The sequence below is a fragment of the Engystomops pustulosus genome, chromosome 4 (assembly GCF_040894005.1).
Source record: "Engystomops pustulosus chromosome 4, aEngPut4.maternal, whole genome shotgun sequence".
In the NCBI taxonomy this organism is placed as follows: domain Eukaryota; kingdom Metazoa; phylum Chordata; class Amphibia; order Anura; family Leptodactylidae; genus Engystomops; species Engystomops pustulosus.
In genome coordinates, this window is record NC_092414.1 from 116,866,395 (window position 1) to 116,884,388 (window position 17,994).

At 39.2% G+C, this 17,994-nt stretch overlaps 1 protein-coding gene across 2 annotated transcripts in view; it reads left to right on the forward strand.

Annotated features, from left to right (window-relative positions):
- The window catches only part of COG5 (component of oligomeric golgi complex 5), a 220,621-nt gene that overhangs the window by 117,679 nt on the left and 84,948 nt on the right, over positions 1-17,994 (forward strand). For both annotated transcript variants that reach the window (XM_072147149.1, XM_072147148.1), the window contains exons 11-14: positions 6,021-6,102; positions 7,387-7,591; positions 10,988-11,149; positions 15,012-15,111. In XM_072147149.1, the coding sequence (XP_072003250.1) occupies positions 6,021-6,102; positions 7,387-7,591; positions 10,988-11,149; positions 15,012-15,111 (549 nt within the window). The remainder of the gene's footprint in view (positions 1-6,020; positions 6,103-7,386; positions 7,592-10,987; positions 11,150-15,011; positions 15,112-17,994) is intronic.

A 17,994-nucleotide genomic window follows, 5' to 3' on the forward strand; every position in this document is an offset into this window, starting at 1 on the left:
TTAAACCGCGGTATCGCGGTTTAAAACACTTTTTAAACTTTATAGCCGGCGCAGGCAGGTACGCGCTCGGCGCTTACCATGCGCGCGGCTACATAGGAAGTGAAGGAGAGCCGCGCGCATGGTAAGCGCCGAGCGCGTACCTGCCTGTGCCGGCTATAAAGTTTAAAAAGTGTTTTAAACCGCGATACCGCGGTTTAAAACACTAACGAAAATAAGCTCCGGCACCAGCTCACCCTGAGCTGGTGCCCGGTATTTCCATCAGAAACCTGCCACTTCAAGTGGTAGGTTTCCTTTAAAGAAAATAGTCTCAAAATCCCCTGGATTTGTGGAAGAGTAATGAAGTTATAAACCCTTATACTGACATAATGGCAGATTAATAGGACTTGGTTCTGAAGCCCCACAATGGCTTAGTCCCACGCGGGTTGAAGTTTTCTATATTTCTTCCAAATTTCTTGTTTGTTTTTAACGAAAACAGTTTAACGAAAACGTACCACTAACAAGAAGACTTTGATAAGTGTAAAGTGTTCAGAGTTATTACCATTTAATGGCACAAGTCAGATTTGGAAAAACCAAGCTACACATAAAGGCCTGAACTGGCTGCCACCTTAGGGGGTTAATATTATTGCTCCACGTTCTATGCAGTCCAATATATATATTTTTAGCTTTTAGCAGTGAGGGCAGTGTCTCCATGACTACAATACAGAGTACCAGAATATCTTACTTCTCACAAAGCGTATATGGAAAGGAGCAGGAGTGTGGTTTTTATTCACCAGCACAGAGACCAGCGCATGAACAGTAGTTATGTATTTCTTTCTGCTGTCATTTGCTGAATGGGTTAATTACTTCCACTTTTATAATTAGATTGTCACACATTTTCTTTCTCAAAGCTGAGATTATGTATTCGTAATAATATACTATTTTTACTTCTCTTCCTTAGGCCAAATGATTACACAAGCCTTTTTCTTGAAGTTGTAGACATAAATTAGTGTTTTTAGTGGTTTTTTATGCTTCTGGGTGAGAAATATTTTAATAAATTAGCTGTGCATCAGCTATGTATAAAGCCATAAATCAGAAATTATAATCAATTGTGTTGCTTTGGTTTCTCTGAAGTTAGTATGCATTTATAACTTTAGCCTTGGAAAAGTCACCTGCGGCTGTTTAGAAGCAACCAGTGTACATGTTATTAAGATGAGCTTCCCTTTTAAGAAAATGAAAATAACACTTGTAATTACACCTGTAATACATATGGGTTTCCTATATGTAGCAGTCTGTACTGTGTTTATAGTCAGTTTCGTCATTCAGTATCTCAATGTTTAAGAGCATTTGGACTGAAAGCCCACACTCACGCTCTCATTAGCAGAAAGAATCAAAAAGCTAGATGTGGACAAAAAAGTGGTCCACGGGTTTTTTTTTAGTGGTGCAAAAAGTTTAATTTATTTGTGTCTGATCATCAACAAACTGGGGAAAGACTAAAACCAAAGTGTGTAAAGTAGTCGGTGAAAGGAGTTGAGCGTCGCCTACATGACAGAGTGAATGCAAGTGTGTATCAGAACCTTCTTAAACAACACATGGTTCTTTCCTAGGGTTATTATTATTATTCAGCCAGCAATTTTCATGCAGGACAATGCCCCCAGTCACACAGCAGAAAGGGTAAAGCAGTTCCTTGAAAGGGGACACATTGAAACAATTAAAAGGCCAACCCAGAGTCCTTATCGAAACCCATAACAGTTACAGAACTGGAGACTGGAAGTAGAGTGGAGGAAAATCCCACCAGAGCAGTGTGAGAGGCTATTGAAAGTCATTCAAAGCAAAGGCCTGTATGGTTCCTATTGGTTGGTGACAGTTGTATTCTTTTTGAAATTTTGTAAAACACCGGAGGCATGGTGTAGCCCTTACAAAAATCATCAAATGTTAATTGAGGAAAAGTACATTATTTCTCAGGTGATCATACATTGTTTTTTAATTGTGAACTCCAGTGTATGCTCAACGCAGTTGCATATAGTATGCCACCCATAGACTGTGACCAAGTACTTCTGGGACACATGTTGGAAACTCTTGATATGAACTAAACCTGACTTATTAGTTTGTTTCTTTTTCTTCTGTTCTGTCATATGGTTAACTTGGTTATTCTTAACCACGTAGGATGAAATAGATTGTCCAAATTAGGGTGCAATTGCCACATTTGGACGATCATTTTCGTCCTGCTGATCTCTGCTGTGTCTGCCCAGCAGGAAGATCTCACCTTGCCGTGCTGTTTAGCCCCTTTACTTCCGCAATCAAACAGCAGCTAAGGAGAGATACAGACAAAGGGAAAGGGTTCCCTCTGTCGTCCCCCGCAATGTCATCTCAAGGTGCAGAGGGTTGCAATGGCAGCCGGAGGTTTGTTGAAGACCTCCAGTTCTGCCACTTATGGTGGCCTAATAGGCCCAGTCCAAGACTAGGTCTAATACGCAAACTGTCAGTAAAACACTGCACTGCATACATTACATTGCAATGTAATAACCATCTAGTGGGACAGTAAAAAAAAAAGTTTAAAAAAATAAATAAAAATGCACAAAACTCTCCCATTTTCCTATATATAATTATATTGTGATAAAAATAATAAAATAACACTCCCCACACACACATCATTCGTATTGCTACATCCATAGCGAACTTTGCTAAGCAGATATTACATTATTATACACGTATTCTGAAAGGTATAACAAATAAAAATGTAAAAAGCTAATTAAAAATTGCAATTTTAGTGGTTCCTACCTCCCAAAAAATAAAATAGAAAGCGATCAAAAAGTTAGATGTACTCTGTAATAGTACCAATCTAACAGTTACCTTTTCCTGCATTAAACAATCCTTAATAACTCTCTTGATTGTCGGAAAAAGGAAAAAAAGTTATGTCTTTTGGAATTCAAGCAGGGAAAAGCAAAAAAACTTGCTGTGTCCTGAAGGCCATCCTATGCCGTGTCCCTAAGATGTTAATGTAATTGTACAATCAGCAGCAAGCCCCAAAATCATTATGGCAACTATTATGTACTATTGTAATATTTTACATACTACATAGATTTATGTGAAATAACAAAACATGATGCCTAATTATATCAAGCTATTATTTGTAAGCAAATTTCCATAAAACAAACTTATTGTGCAGTTAATTTTAATGGTTATTTTCTTTTATTTATTCTATCTGCTAAAAAAAATTTAGATTTAACTATGAAACATAATATGATTATCTAAAACTGTCTTTTACTTGTGCAACATTCTCCACCGGGGCCTTCCATTTATATTCATCTCACCTGAGGTGATTCCAATGATACCAACCAGGTCCTGCATATGCAGTATATGCAGTGTTCACTGTACTGCCCTGCCTCCCTAGTTGTGATTGACAGGTCTTACTGCTACCAATACCTATGGACCTTCTGCCAATATTCAACTACAGACTCTATACTGTACTGTAGGAAATATTCTGTCAAATGTTTAACACAGTGCCTTGCTGGAACGCTGGGAGAGCGCTCTATTACATCATTCAGAACTTCATGTCATGTGACCAGAGTGATGTCATCTAAGGTCTTTTACCCCCTAACATCTGCAAAATCTAACCCATGTATGTATCTGATCACATGAAATTACAGCAGGTCTCCATGGAAGCTTTGGCTGGAGTAGAAATCTGTGGAGGTATGCTGTGATTTCATGTGATCAGATACATACATGGGTTAGATTTTGCAAATGTTATGGGGTAAAAGATCTTAGATGACAAGCCCTGTTCACATGACATGAAGTGCTGAATGGTAAGAAGTGGAATGGAACATGGGGTTCATTTTATTGAAGTTGCTTTTATTGGGGATGTGACGGTAACAATTTTTAGCAAAGGTTGGCATTTAGTTAACAGGTCTCTATGGAAACTTGTTACAAGCTGTATTTGTAAAAATGTGGCGACGGGTTCCCTTTAACTCTAGGTCTCCTTTAATCAATCCTTAGTCTACTACCCAATCAGTCCAACTTTTCTCTAAGTTCACTTCTGCATCTTTGCTTTGCCTTTCCATTTGCTGGTTTACACTTTTCCGTATGGGTTTTAAGACCTCAGATGTTGGGTATCTGTACCCACGGAGTACTCCTTTTTTATTGTTTTCTTTTTATGTGTAAATCGTTTTATTGAAAGTACTGTGCATAGAAAATATACAACACGCTCATTGTTTTGCAGAAATAAACTGAATGCATATTCAAACAATATTTTACAGGAAATAATGTGTCACATGAGCACAGATATAGGTGTATCTTACTAATTGTTAGGTTAATGCAAGAATAAACCACAACATCAAAGAGTAATTGAAAATGAGGGGAATGACAAAGACAAAGGATAGTACAGTAGGGCAACACATACGGAGTTCCGGGGAGGGCAGGGGGTAACGAGGACTAAGTAATGACATTTAAGTATCTGCTAAAGAGAGCCAAGAGGTCATGGCTGCAGATGTCTGGAATGTGGACCAAGGAGTCCAAACCTTATGAAACCCTGTGATGTTCTGCTAAAGTGTCCCATATACTGTCTTGCCTGGTCTCAGCATCAGCAATTCTATGGCTTAGCTGTTTCACGGAGTCCACCTCCTTCTTGTATGAGGCCTCCAGATGGCTCACCAGGCCTTCCAGGTCTGCCTTGGTGGGCAAAGATTCCAGGTGGGCTCGCATGTCCCAGTCCATGCTGTTGGCTGACATGGAAGGAGAGGGCGGCGGTGACATGTGCGCAGCTTCTGAGCAGGCCAGAGAACCATGCGCCATCGCAATCTTGGATCTGCACACCGCACTGCTGGAGGACTCAGCCGAGTCAAAATAAGAAGCGATGGAGCCGTGATTGCCAGGTTATGGAGAGCAACGGGAGTAGTCAGGCCCGAGAGCTCAGCCGCAGAATGTCTTTACTACTCCATGAGCAAGTCATGCTCCCCCATGTTTTCTTTTTATGTTATGTATTCAGACACTTTGTTTTTAATATGTGCAGCAGAATATTAGTTAATGTTTTATTGCTACAGTTTACACAAAATGTGAACACTTTTTGTACACATTCTAAAGGAAAAATGTCCTATAATTTAGTGTCTACTGCTCATGTGTTGACCATTTTCTTTTGATGGTCCCAAAAGCTCACATAAAGGGTACTGGCAGTCCCCCGGGTTATGCATAAGATTTTTTCTTCAGGTTTTTTCTAAAGTTAAATTGGTATGTAACTCGGAACTGATATATTTTATAATTGTAGCTCCAGACTTTTTTTTTTTTTTTAACCTAGTAACAATTGGATTTTAAAAATTTTTCGTGGTCATGGGAACATGGTTTATTAATAAAATTTCATTACAGACAGCTTACAGCTGATCAGTGAAATTAAAGTTATGTCTCCAGATGGCTTCACCCAAGGTCGCAGTGAACAGAGAACTTTGTCTGTAACTAGGGGTTGTCTGTAAGTCAGGTGTTCTTAAAGGGGTATTCCCATGAAGACAAATGTAGCATTTCACAGATATAAGTTCAACATGTTTCAGTGCTGGTGTACACAATTTCAGTTTCCGCGGGTTTCCGACCCAGTATCTTCTGATGTAGGGTCGGAGAAGCTATCTTGCTTTTGTTTCTGATTTCAGATTTATCAAGCTGTCTGAAAGTCAGAATATTTCTAGTTGTCCATGGCATCCAATCACATCTCAGCTTTCATTTTTACCAGTGCTCATAAATATTTTAAAGGGGAGCTGTGATTGGTTGCCATGGGCAACTAGGAATATTCTGACAGCTTGATAAATCTGTCCCAATGTGTCTGCTTAGAGAGTCCCCACCCAAACCCAGGGATTTTACATTGAACAGCCTAGGGAATAATGGGAGCTAAAACAGCAGAAAAAAAAATGAGTAAAATTGTAAAGTGGTTAAAATGAATTATTTTCCTTCATGGGAAAACCCCTTTAAGGTGATGACCTCCTGTTTATTCTATTTAAAAATACAGTGGTTGCAGAAGGAGTTTTATCCATATTCTTAATGTCTTTTATGTTTTTGTTTTATAGGATGGTCAGTCAGATATTCTGTGCACATTTTGGAATTCTGTTACACAGATACTTTCATCTCATTTTGAGAAGGCAACATCTTGTAAGTTTTATTTGTTTAACCACATAAATATATCTTGAAGTTGCTTGTTCTATTTTACCTGGTGTTGTATAAATATAAGGACATATTTAAATTGCCACCGTAAAGAATAGGTGCTAATTTAAATAAAATTCCATTGCTAGGAATGGGAAATTGGGCCAGTGATTATGAAAACAATAGAGTCCCAAGAAATTTTGGGACTCATAGAGCTAGTTAAACCATTTTTTTTTTTACATTTTTAGTTTTTTGGGGGTTAAAAGTGGAGAAAAGGCTTTTTTTTTTGTAATTTATAGTACATTTTTTTAAATTTAACTCAAAATGAACAGTATTAATGAATTCTCTATTTTGTTTTGGTCGTTTTGATATATATGTAGTCGCGGACAAACAGGGCTACTATGGTGGGTTTTTTTTGGAGTTTAGCAGGGAATTTTTTTTATTATGTGGGGAAATGTGAATGGATTTTTATTAATATTTTTGAGTTTTTACTTTAAATGTCCTCCATGAGGTAATTAAAGACCCCTGGGGGACATTTTCTAAGTTTTATTTATTTATATTTTTGTTTAAATTTACATTACATGAGCCCCATTTACAGAGGAAACCAACCACCTGAGGCTGGGTATGCTGAACAGAGCTGTAATGGGTCTAATAAGACCCAGCAGCTCTGATTAACCCCTTTAGACCCAGCGCGGTGCTGTGAGGAGCCCAGAAGGGAAAAGCGGTAATAAACATCTCCCTTCTCCCTAGGGAGTCAGAATGTGACGTCAAGTGTGACGGTTCGGCCCGACCACTCCCCACCCCTCCTTTGCCACTCGGCATAGTGGTTGTGTAAGGGAGGAAAATAATTGCAATTCCTGGCTCTGCACCAATGATTTCAACTTTACCAAGGCTTTTATGCCAGCGCAAGCCTTGATAAATTCCCCATGATTGTGTAATGAACATGGGGCTCACTGTAACATAAGAGCAGATATATGACCAATGTGAAGAGATATTAGAAAATGAACCCACAATTAATTTTGTACTGACACCTACCTTTTATTTATTTAATGGACATATTGTGTTAGGAATTTATTTACAGACATGACTCGCTCTAGGTATATATTTACAGGCATGACTCTAGTTATTTGCTAGATGAATTAGTCTTCTAATTCATCTAATGGTTCTTATTGGACACCATTGTTAAAGATCAGTTTCCCTTTTTTTTTGATTAACATATTTTCATTGAGGACCCCGAACCCCACTTTCCCTTTTTTATTCTGACATTGCCCACATTTCTTTTCTGTTTCCTAGCTTCCAGCTTTCTGAAACAGGCTTTTGAAGGAGAATATCCTAAACTATTAAGACTGCACAATGACTTATGGAAACGACTCCAGCAGTACAGTCAAAACTTACATGGTTCCCTTACAAGTAGTGCCAACTCAGACTTTGTCCCTGAGATGCAGCAAATTGAAGATGACATGCAAGATGTTTTCACAATGAAGAAACTAGATCATGAGTGAGTATGCATATGCTAAGTAGAATCCATTCGTTGCTATTGAGATCAGACGTTTCACATTATAGTATGCTCTAAGATTGCAATAAGTTTGTCAATGCAAGTGAAGTAGCTCCTCTTCTATGCAATCTCTTGTTTTACATTGTTTCCTTGGTTCGGTCTAAGTATATTTCGTTTGGTAATAAACTGCTTTTTTGAAGGAGTAAAACTAGTTTTACAGTTTAAATTACAGTTGAATTACAGTTGAAACCAGAAGTTTATATATCCTACATGAAAAGACACATATTCATGTTTTTCTCACTATGGCTTGGTTCACATCACGTATTTTGCCATACCTTGTAAAGACACTTCAGGGGAATTCCAATGTGGGCTGCTTTTGTACGGGGTGATGATCTTTAAATGGACATTAACCAGTGCCACTCTACTGCTGAGTGACGTACACGTCACGTCAGGTTCACAATAAGCTTCATCTGTTCCCCATCTGCCTTTCCAGCTCTGCCGATAAATTTTCAATCGGATAGAGATCAGGGCTTTGTGATGGCCACTTATCCTTATACCCTTCATGAGCGGTGGTCATTGGTGCCATATATTATATTATATACTAAGACCAGGTCAATTTTTGACATACTTTAACCGTTCCCGCCCGCTGTGTATTCACGGCGCACGTCAGGTCCCGATGCATGGAGGGGGTTCTCGGGCTGAGTCTTGGCTAATTTATATACACACCATTTTATTTATATACAGTTTTCCTAATTTATATATAACAGTCCCCATATACATAGGAAACATTTTGTGTAACACATGTACCATCTGGTTATCAGTAGGTAGGTAATAGGTTTCCTTGTACATTGTGCTCATTGGAGAGTAGGAGAATCTTATCTAATCCCTCTGCTCCAGGGAGAGGCTGAGGTCAAGGCCCTTTCCCACTTGAGCATATAAGGGGGTCGGGGTGATTAAGAGTGTGCGGGGTGTGTGTGCTGTGTGTAGTGAGTGTGCGGTGTGCACACTGTGTGTAGTGAGTGTATGGTGAAGATGATTTTCATTTATAAATAGCGTCTATTAACATGATATACAGCTAGGAGTTAAATATTTGTGTTACAGAAAATGTAATACTCCTCGGCTAAAAATACTCCCCGAAAATAGTAGTAGAAGAGGAGTAGTATAACCTCAGGTCTGGAGGGGAATATTGCCGGAGCTGAGGCCCTGTTCTTTTAGTTTCCCTCTTCATCTGCTTGCAGAGAGGGGAGCGTGGGACTCTGCCACATCCCGTAGGTGGCTGGTTATGTGGTCTCCCACGTGCAGGGCTGGGAGTTGCGGTGGTCATCTTGGCTCTCTCGGCTCCGGGCAACTGGTGGGCCGGAAAAAGCGAGCCAACGGAGGGTCGGCTGACTGAACTGGCTTTGGGGACACCCTTGAGGCTCTACCTTTCGACATGACGATCTAGGGGGTTCCAGGAAAGTTCTGGGAGGCTGAAATACCACTTGAAATGTAGCTCTCTAAGCAGGAACTCAGCAGATACGCGTCTAGCTAGTTCCCATGCTGAGACCACACCCACTTATTTACAAATTCTGCTTTGTTTATAAAAAAAAAAAAAAAAGAAGCTACTCACTTCCGAGATGTGTATTCCAGCCGGTATAGTGTCTCTCTATGGAGGCTACATGAGCTCACATCTAATCTCCTTGTGTTTGGTTAAACTGCTCTTAGAAGGGAATATTAACCCCTTCACTTTCATTTTGTTCTTTTGAAAATACTACAGCCTGGTAGAATTATCTGTGTAATGATCAGGAGAGGAAGAGAGATCTGTCTTCAATCTTGTAGACAAATTTTCTAGAGCAATATAGAAGGGGCAATTTGCATCCTTTTTCTTTACAAACGTAGCATAATTTGTTAATGAAGTATATTAGAAAAATGTTGATAAAACTTCCCCCCATACAATATCAAAAAGTGCATCAGTGGCAGATAATTTTAGGTGATACAGGGAGCACCTTTTGCAGCAGACATTACTGGTGTGAGGGGTAAAATTTTGCTGATTGGTCTTTTCTAAGAGACAATGCGATCTATAGGAGTTTCGTGAAAAACTTCATAAAAATATGTAATCACTTAACTTTTATAGACAACTAAAATTTACTTTCTAAAATATCCCATTGCCTTTCCCATCAAGAAACAAAGTCCGACCTGTATCATGCATCATCTTGTAGGAAGAGAGGTAAAGTAAAGTACTGCCTCTGAAGCTTGAGATGATGGCATGAATTTCCCCTAGCCACTGAATTTTTCTGTCCTAAATAATAAAAACATTACATTAAAAAGACATTTTCATTAAACTATTTTCGCTAATTGAATAAAAAAAGTGTGAACTTCCCTAACATTTTGTTTTCAGTTAGAGAGATCATTTAAAATGTTTCCTTGGCAGATGATTATTTTTTTGTGCGTTTAGGCTACCCAGGGTTGACATGTCCTCTGGAATCGCATAGTGACAGTGGTATAAATACTTACTTTAATAAGGGACTGCAAAAAACAAGTAAACAAAACAATGTAAGATTTTAAAGGAAAACATCCTCGGTGTCTGAAGGGTTATACACCCAGCATTGGAGCTTTTCTAATTGTGAATGTTTGCAAGGCTGCTGTGATGTGTTATCAGCAGCAGGAATTCCCACAATAGCTGCTGTATTGGCAGGCTTTAAAAGATCTACCTCTTGTTTTCATGCATTATGAACCAAACTTTTGAGAATGATGTAGCTACACTGATCCAGAAACATATCTTGTTTAATCCCTTGCATTTTTTTGCTGAAAAAACACTCATAAATTTATGAAAACGAGGCTCAGTCGCTCCTGTGGCAGCTCCAGCATTTCTCCTCACCCTAATTATGCACTGCACCAGAGAATGATGTTATCACTGTGTTGTCCCTGATAGGCAGAAGTAATCACAATAATCATAGTAATCATAATAGTATAAGTTATTTTTGGGGTCTGTATTCTGCTTTTGGGCAGTCTCCAATTTAAAAATGTAATTTTTAATACTGAGACATTCTAATTAAAGTTAAGTGTTTGGGACACTCCGCCCAACCTGTACATAACCTAGACATGTTGCGTGATATGCTATTCACCCTGGATAATTACAGCTATACGTGGTTACAAGGGGTGGAAGGCTGCCTAATTGGCTACTCCGCAGCATATCTGGGTTTGGCGGAGCGCCACAAATGGCAATTATTTTTAGAAATAATTAAAAAATGCTTATTTTCTCTTCATTTACTGTTTTTGTCACTCATGTAACCTTATATTCTGCCACCAAATAAGGCATTTTAATTAATATGATGCTGATCTAGATTTTGTAAATGATTAGAAGACATAAGTTCCTAGTTTTTTCAGAGGTGATTGATAACCAAGTTTGTTTTCCTTTAGTCCAGAGAAAACTCTGAAAGACTCCCTGCAACCATATGAAGCTGCCTACCTGTCTAAATCTTTGTCTAGGCTCTTTGATCCCATCAACCTGGTCTTCCCTCCAGGAGGTCGAAACCCTCCTTCGGCTGATGAGCTTGAAAGTATAATCAAAACTATAGCAAGGTATGTGGTATATTGGAAAATATCTTCTCAAGGCTGTTTGCATGTTTATGTATGTGTATGCTAATTTAAATGTCTATTTTAATGCTAAACCACCATTAAATATACTTTTGTTGCTTTTTATCATATTTTTCTCTATCCCTCTTTTAGAATTTTCTCACCATCATACTGTTTGCATCCTCACTAGTGATATAGCTAGATTTTCCACCATCGCAACTCTTAAATATCGGTCCTAACAAAAATAGCTTAACAGTAAGAATTCTGCTCAAATTGCACTCCTAGATGTAGATAAATCACTTTTATGATCAATTATTGTTGGTCTTAAAGGACATCTACCATCAGTTTCAGAAATGGCAGATGTCTAGCCACTTACATGCACTAAGTGGTACTGTTTTTAGTGAATAATGAAATGTGTAACAAAGCCTGCCCCTCTTGGCATCACCAGCTTTTGATTTATTCACGCCCTACACTGTACTTTCTGCTTCAGCTCCGCTCTCTCCAATCCCAGAGTCTCTGATGTCACAGGCCAGCTCCTAGCTCCTCCAGTGGGAGGAGGTACAATTACAGTGAGGGGCGTGCATAAATTAAAAGCATAAATTACATTCAGTAATAAAATTGTAGTATTTATTCCATACATATCCATAAACGACCTTAAACAGATTAATTCCAACTGTACACATCTGTTGATATTTTACGAATTCTACATTACCATGAAAATTGTAACATAGTACTAAAAAATATGATTTCTTAAGTGGCACTTCCAGCACTTTCTACTGTAATAACTAAAATCCAAGTAGAGCTCTTGAAAATTCTACATTAATACTAAAGTAACACTGTAAGTGAACATACAAATTGAATTATTGTTATTTGAGCAAATTAAAATAGTTTTCTGCTTTTACCCTCCTCCAAGATGTGAACCCTTTAATGCTTTCATGGTCAGCTCAATGTCATAGTGTGGCAGTGAGGAGAAAGGGTGATTTAAGCTCAGCACCATAATAATACAGCCCTGTTATGGAGTTAGCACAGAAGCTGATCACTTAAGGATTCCGGAAGGTCAACCCCATGTTAATGCGGTGATTATTGTGGATTACTGCATTTGAGTGGTTAGGGATGGAGAGAAGCCACTTCACTACGGACTTGGTCCTCTGTGATGCAGTCTTAGTGTTATCGGCCCGTAGACTGCCATGTACGGTCGAAGCTATTAAAGTGTATTAGGTCTGTACAGTGAATGCTGATTTAACCTCCACTTCCAGGTAAATGGAATAAAAAGTGATTTAAAAAAAACTCCACTTACAGGAAGAGAAACATGATAAAATAAATTGTGTCCTTCCTTTGCCATTTTGTCATACTAATGGCTATTGTTTCTCAGATTGTGGAGTTGAGGTTCACTGCAGTGTTCAGTTGATTTTACGTTACCATACATGCCACAGTTTTATGTTTTGAAATGCATGTGCACCAACATACTATAAATAGACTGTGGACGCATAAATCAGTGCCAGTAAAAGTATTCCTGATATTTATCTTTTCACTGCTCTAATAATCCCTGGCTGAAAAGTACTACTTACTGTACTAAATCCAAACTAGAGGGAAAGATGGATTATGGTAAATATCCTACAGAGAAATATGAGCTAAGAACTGTAAACCACCAACTTAATACTCCACAAATCCACGATTTGCCCTCTTTAACTCGCACATATAAAACTGAGGATTAGTTTATGACATTACTGGGCATTTTAAATTTTATTTAGTTTTAGGACTGGACATAATAACATGAATGCCGTTATCAGATCTGCATGAAAATTCTGTCCCATTTAAAGGAAACCTATCACTTGAAGTGGCAGGTTTCTGATGGAAATACCGGGCACCAGCTCAGGGTGAGCTGGTGCCGGAGCTTATTTTTGTTAGTGTTTTAAACCGCGGTATCGCGGTTCAAAACACTTTTTAAACTTTATAGCCGGCGCAGGGAGGTACGCGCTCGGCGCTTACCATGCGCGTGACCGTGCGCGCGGCTCTCCTTCACTTCCTATGTAGCCGCGCGCACGGTCATGCGCATGGTAAGCGCCGAGCACGTACCTCCCTGCGCCGGCTATAAAGTTTAAAAAGTGTTTTAAACCGCGATACCGGCACCAGCTCACCCTGAGCTGGTGCCCGGTATTTCCATCAGAAACCTGCCACTTCAAGTGGTAGGTTTCCTTTAAGTTTCTGTGGATATATTTTATCTACCATACTCTTGTATATTACATTAATTATGCTATAATTGATATTCTGTTGCTGGCTAATATTCCTAAAGGTCTTTGCAGCCTTTAAGAGTTGACAGTGATTATGATTGTGCATATCACTTTTTTTTACACTTACTTGGCTATTTCTCCTCTCACTATGCAAAGACTAACATTAGAGAAAAGGTGAGGATCCTGTGGATTTACATTTGATGTTACCAAACTGCCCCAAGAGCAAACTATGAGGTGCCCAGGGCAGTAAATCACAGAGGATCCTACAAAGAAGTTTTAGTGGCAAACAGGCAGCATCAGAAGTAAACATTGTTTACTTTTTGAGACAAAAAACGGACTTGCAAGGCACTGCTTAACCAATATTAGAACAGTAGTAGAACTACTATTTAAAAATGTAGTCATCAAATAAAATACCAAGAATATATCACCAGACATGCCTCAATACTTAATAAAAAATATAATAAGATAAATAATAAATAATAAATAAATATAAAATTCTATAAAATAATAGATCTGCTATGAAGTTCTGATGTCATAACCATAGCATACTACATATATTATTAAAATATATTTTATCTGGGCAGTATCACTTACAAAAACTAGTTGCAGGACGCTTGCTACTGTATTGATGTGGTCATAACTATCCACTATGAATAGTGGCAAAAGTATCCCTCTGTTGGGTTGTACAGATAATAAACCCTCCCTGAAAGGTACCACATTAAAGAGAACCTGTAGTCAGGTTTTGACCTTTTACCCTGATAACTGGTTCCTTAAAGGACACCTGTCATCAGGTCTCTGCCACTTGCCCTGTCACTACTACCTGTTGGAGCAGCTCACAAGTATCCCATCCCAGCCTTTATCTAGTTATTTCATACATTAATCATTGTAAAATCATCTATTCTTTATCATGTAAATGAGGCTGGTCACATGGTCAGAGGCAGTGATGTCACCCCTGTTCCCCCTCCCCTCTCCTCCCCCTGCTCATGTCTGTGTGTAATGTATAGTAAAGCATGGCTAGTGTGTGTGCTGCATCTGCTGACATGCTGCATCCTCCTAATATACAGGTGAGAGACACAGACATCAGCTACACATGAATCTGACATGTTCTGCTGTAACATGGCTGCCTGGAGCTGCTGTACCTCTCCTATACACACACACATGCACACACATATTTCATAAAAGAATCCCAATAGATAGTGTAGCTTTCCATACACATTCCTTGGAGTATTTCTTTTATGAGAGTAAGGCATCTCTGTAGTTTAATACTGTTTTTTTTCTCTCAAACATTCATGTAAAAGTGGACAGCAATATTAACTGTTATTGCATGGCATTTAATGAAGATATCCTTCAATAGTAGCACTGCTTCCATTGTGTGCTGCCAGGCTTGTATACACATGACCTGAGGATTTTTTAGCCTGTCACATGGTTTCCGATTATGGCCCCTCTACTACTACTAATCTGTTTCATCAAGCTATTTTTAGAAGCATGTATGCCATCCATGTACTCCGCCACAATTGTAAAGGGTAATTTAGTAAGACAAGCTTATGATGGGTAAAAGTAGATCTGCTTAGTTACACTTTTTTCAACACCTTTCACTAAGTATAACAGTTCTCTACCCTTTTACTTGTGATTTACAGTGAAATGAATGTAGCTGCTGTGGACCCCAATCTCTGCATTGCTGTATCCAAAAATGTTGCAAAGACCATACAGCTTTTTGGTGTCAAGTCTGAACAGCTTGTAAGTCAGTTTGCTATTTTGTCTTTTCAGTTTAAGTAAATGCATATGTCATTGAACGTTAACAGGGTTTTCTATGTACACCAAAACCCCATGTAAAGCTGAGTGCATGAGAAAGCTAAAAATGTAAAATACTTACCCCTGTTTCAACTTCCAGTTCTTGTGTGGCGTCAGGTGACATTGTAGGGCACATGTACTTTCAAGCTCTCCTGAGAGCGAAAGAAGTACAGTGATGAAAGAAGTTGTTAAAAATAACAGAGATTCACATTGTATAACAGACAATGACATTTTAAGCAACCATTGTTGTATGGGCCATAGCGAATTAGGGCTCCTTCTACATGTGGTTAGTTGTAAGCATATATTTGTAAGCAGGAGAGCAATTAAAGATTTTTGGGCCATGGAACGAGAGTTCTGCCAATCCCCCTGCTATATTACTAAAATTATCAGGTGAATATATACGGAAAGTTCCCAAGCCCTAATACTTACAGTATTTTTACAATAACTAATGCTCAAAGTTTTCATTTTCTGTATCTAACATTATTCTGGAGGAATTTTGGACAATCTAATTTACAGCATTGCTTCAGTTCATTGAGGTTTGTTAGGATTAATTTATTCTCAACTCTGTTAACCCCTGACTAACACACTTGTTTTGCACCTTAAAGTGAACCTGTCACCAGTAATGTCATTTTTAGCTGGTGACGAGTTCCAATAGCCTATGCTGATTTGATAAAATGCCTTAATCAACATTCTGAATTATTTCCGTACAGGCAGTCCCAGGGATACATACAAGATAGGTTCTTTAGGTTTGTACTTAGAGAGGACCTGTCACCCCTGAAAAATATCCCCACCAAATATATTCCCCCTAATCCTGTTCCCAGCCCCTTAATATATATTCAATTTTTATTACAATTTGTGTTTGCAAACATAGTTTTAATCGATCCGACCTCTTACCAAATAAGAGGTCGGATCATCGTACAGGTCCCCGTGCAGTCGGCCATATTCATGAGGGGGCGGCCGACGCACCCCCCTCCATGCCACTGTCAGTCAGGGACCTGTAAGAATCGCCGGCAGCAGCGCATGTATTATGCAATCGCTGCCGGCTCTATGCGATGCGGCGCGCTGACAATGGCCGCAGAGGGGCTTATTCACAGCGCCAGTTGAATGTTTACTTACAAGTAAAGCATCCCTAAAGCTTCCCCAGAGGTCACAGTGAGCAGAGCGGTCCGTCTTTAACTACGGGTCATCTGTAAAGTGGGTGTCCTTAAGTTTGGCATGCCTGTTCTTTATAAAACTATTGCACACTTCCTGGGAAGGCGGGAGGTAGCAGCTGCAGCATCCATGCCTGTGTCTCCTTAAGCATTCTTCCTCTAGTCCACACAACACAACACAGACGTTCAGGAATATATTTTGGAGGTATCTCACTACATGATAAAGCACATTTGTTCATGTTTGACAAGCAATTATTTTTTCAGACATGTGATGTTAGTATTGGGCAAAATATTCTTCCTCCTTGATGTACTTGCTTAAGTCGTAGCAGGGGAGTTCACCACCTTTTCCACTGAAAATCAGCTTACCTAATGCGTTAAGTGGTATGTTTGAAACATTGATGATGATCTCATCATCATCTGGCGAGGCTGGGTATTTGCCATACCACTCTTTGTCCATTATCTCAATAACACAGGGTAAATTTAAAGTTTACGTTTTCTGTATAAGAAACTGATATTGTGTTTCGGATTTAAGAGGCATTCCTGGACAATACAATGCTGCCTGCATCTAGCTTACATCCTATACATACAGTAAGGGCCATCTCTGTGGGGGAATTAATGAGATCCAAACGTAACTGTGAGTAGTCTGCTTACAAGATGGAATCAGAGGCCATCTCATGACAGAGTGTATGAACAATGGTTGTTGAATAGGGCAAAGGATATTGTACACATCCCACTGAGTTTAGCAATACTGCAGGTAGCAAGTAGAAGTAGTAAAAAGAATAAGCCCCAGATTCCAACATTCGTAATAGAATACAGCTCACAATTCAATAATATCAGAAATATAGTATAAAAACACCTTCCTTTACAAACAGAGAATCCGTACTTGAGAAACTATTAGAACAAGGCTGAATAGCAGTATCTCACAAGAATTTAGCCTTGGGAAACATGGAATCACATTGTTGTTAATTTCGCCAGCTCCCAAATATGTCTTGGTCGTCTAGTACAAGAATATAAAATCAAGGATTTTTTGAATTTCAACATGACTTGTTTAATCTATGGCACAGTACTCCTGAAACAGCCAAACTCTTTAACATTGTGCTAAGTATCGGCTACTTCCTACAGACCGGGAATCAAGGCCTCATAACCCCCATATTCAAGAGCGGGAGCAAGTATGACACCTCTAACTACTAAGGGATCCGTGTGTGAAGCAACTTGGGAAAGCTGGTTAATAGTGTTCTAAACTGATGGATCTCCATCTAGGTGGGAAAATCTATGATGTCATTAAGAGCTCCTACATCGAGAACTCCTGCAGTGTGAAGGTAAACGGAAGGAAAATGGCCTGTTTACAGAAGAGAGGAGGGGTCAGACAGGGCTGCAGCCTAAGTCCAATGCTCTTCAACATCTACATCAATGAGCTGGCTGCAGCCCTGGAGGCCTACTCCGCAACCAGACTTGCCCTACATGTCACAGAGATGAAATGTCTGCTATATGCTGATGACCTTCTAATATTGTCACCTATTGAACGAGGTCTCAAGGACAACCTGGAAATTCTGGAGAAATTTAGCATCACCTGGGCTCTTCCAATCAACCTAAATAAAACCAATATCATGGTGTTCCTGGGGAGAAACTAAAGAGTGGCCAAGCTTCCCTGCTTCAAGCTAAACAGCTGCCCACTGAC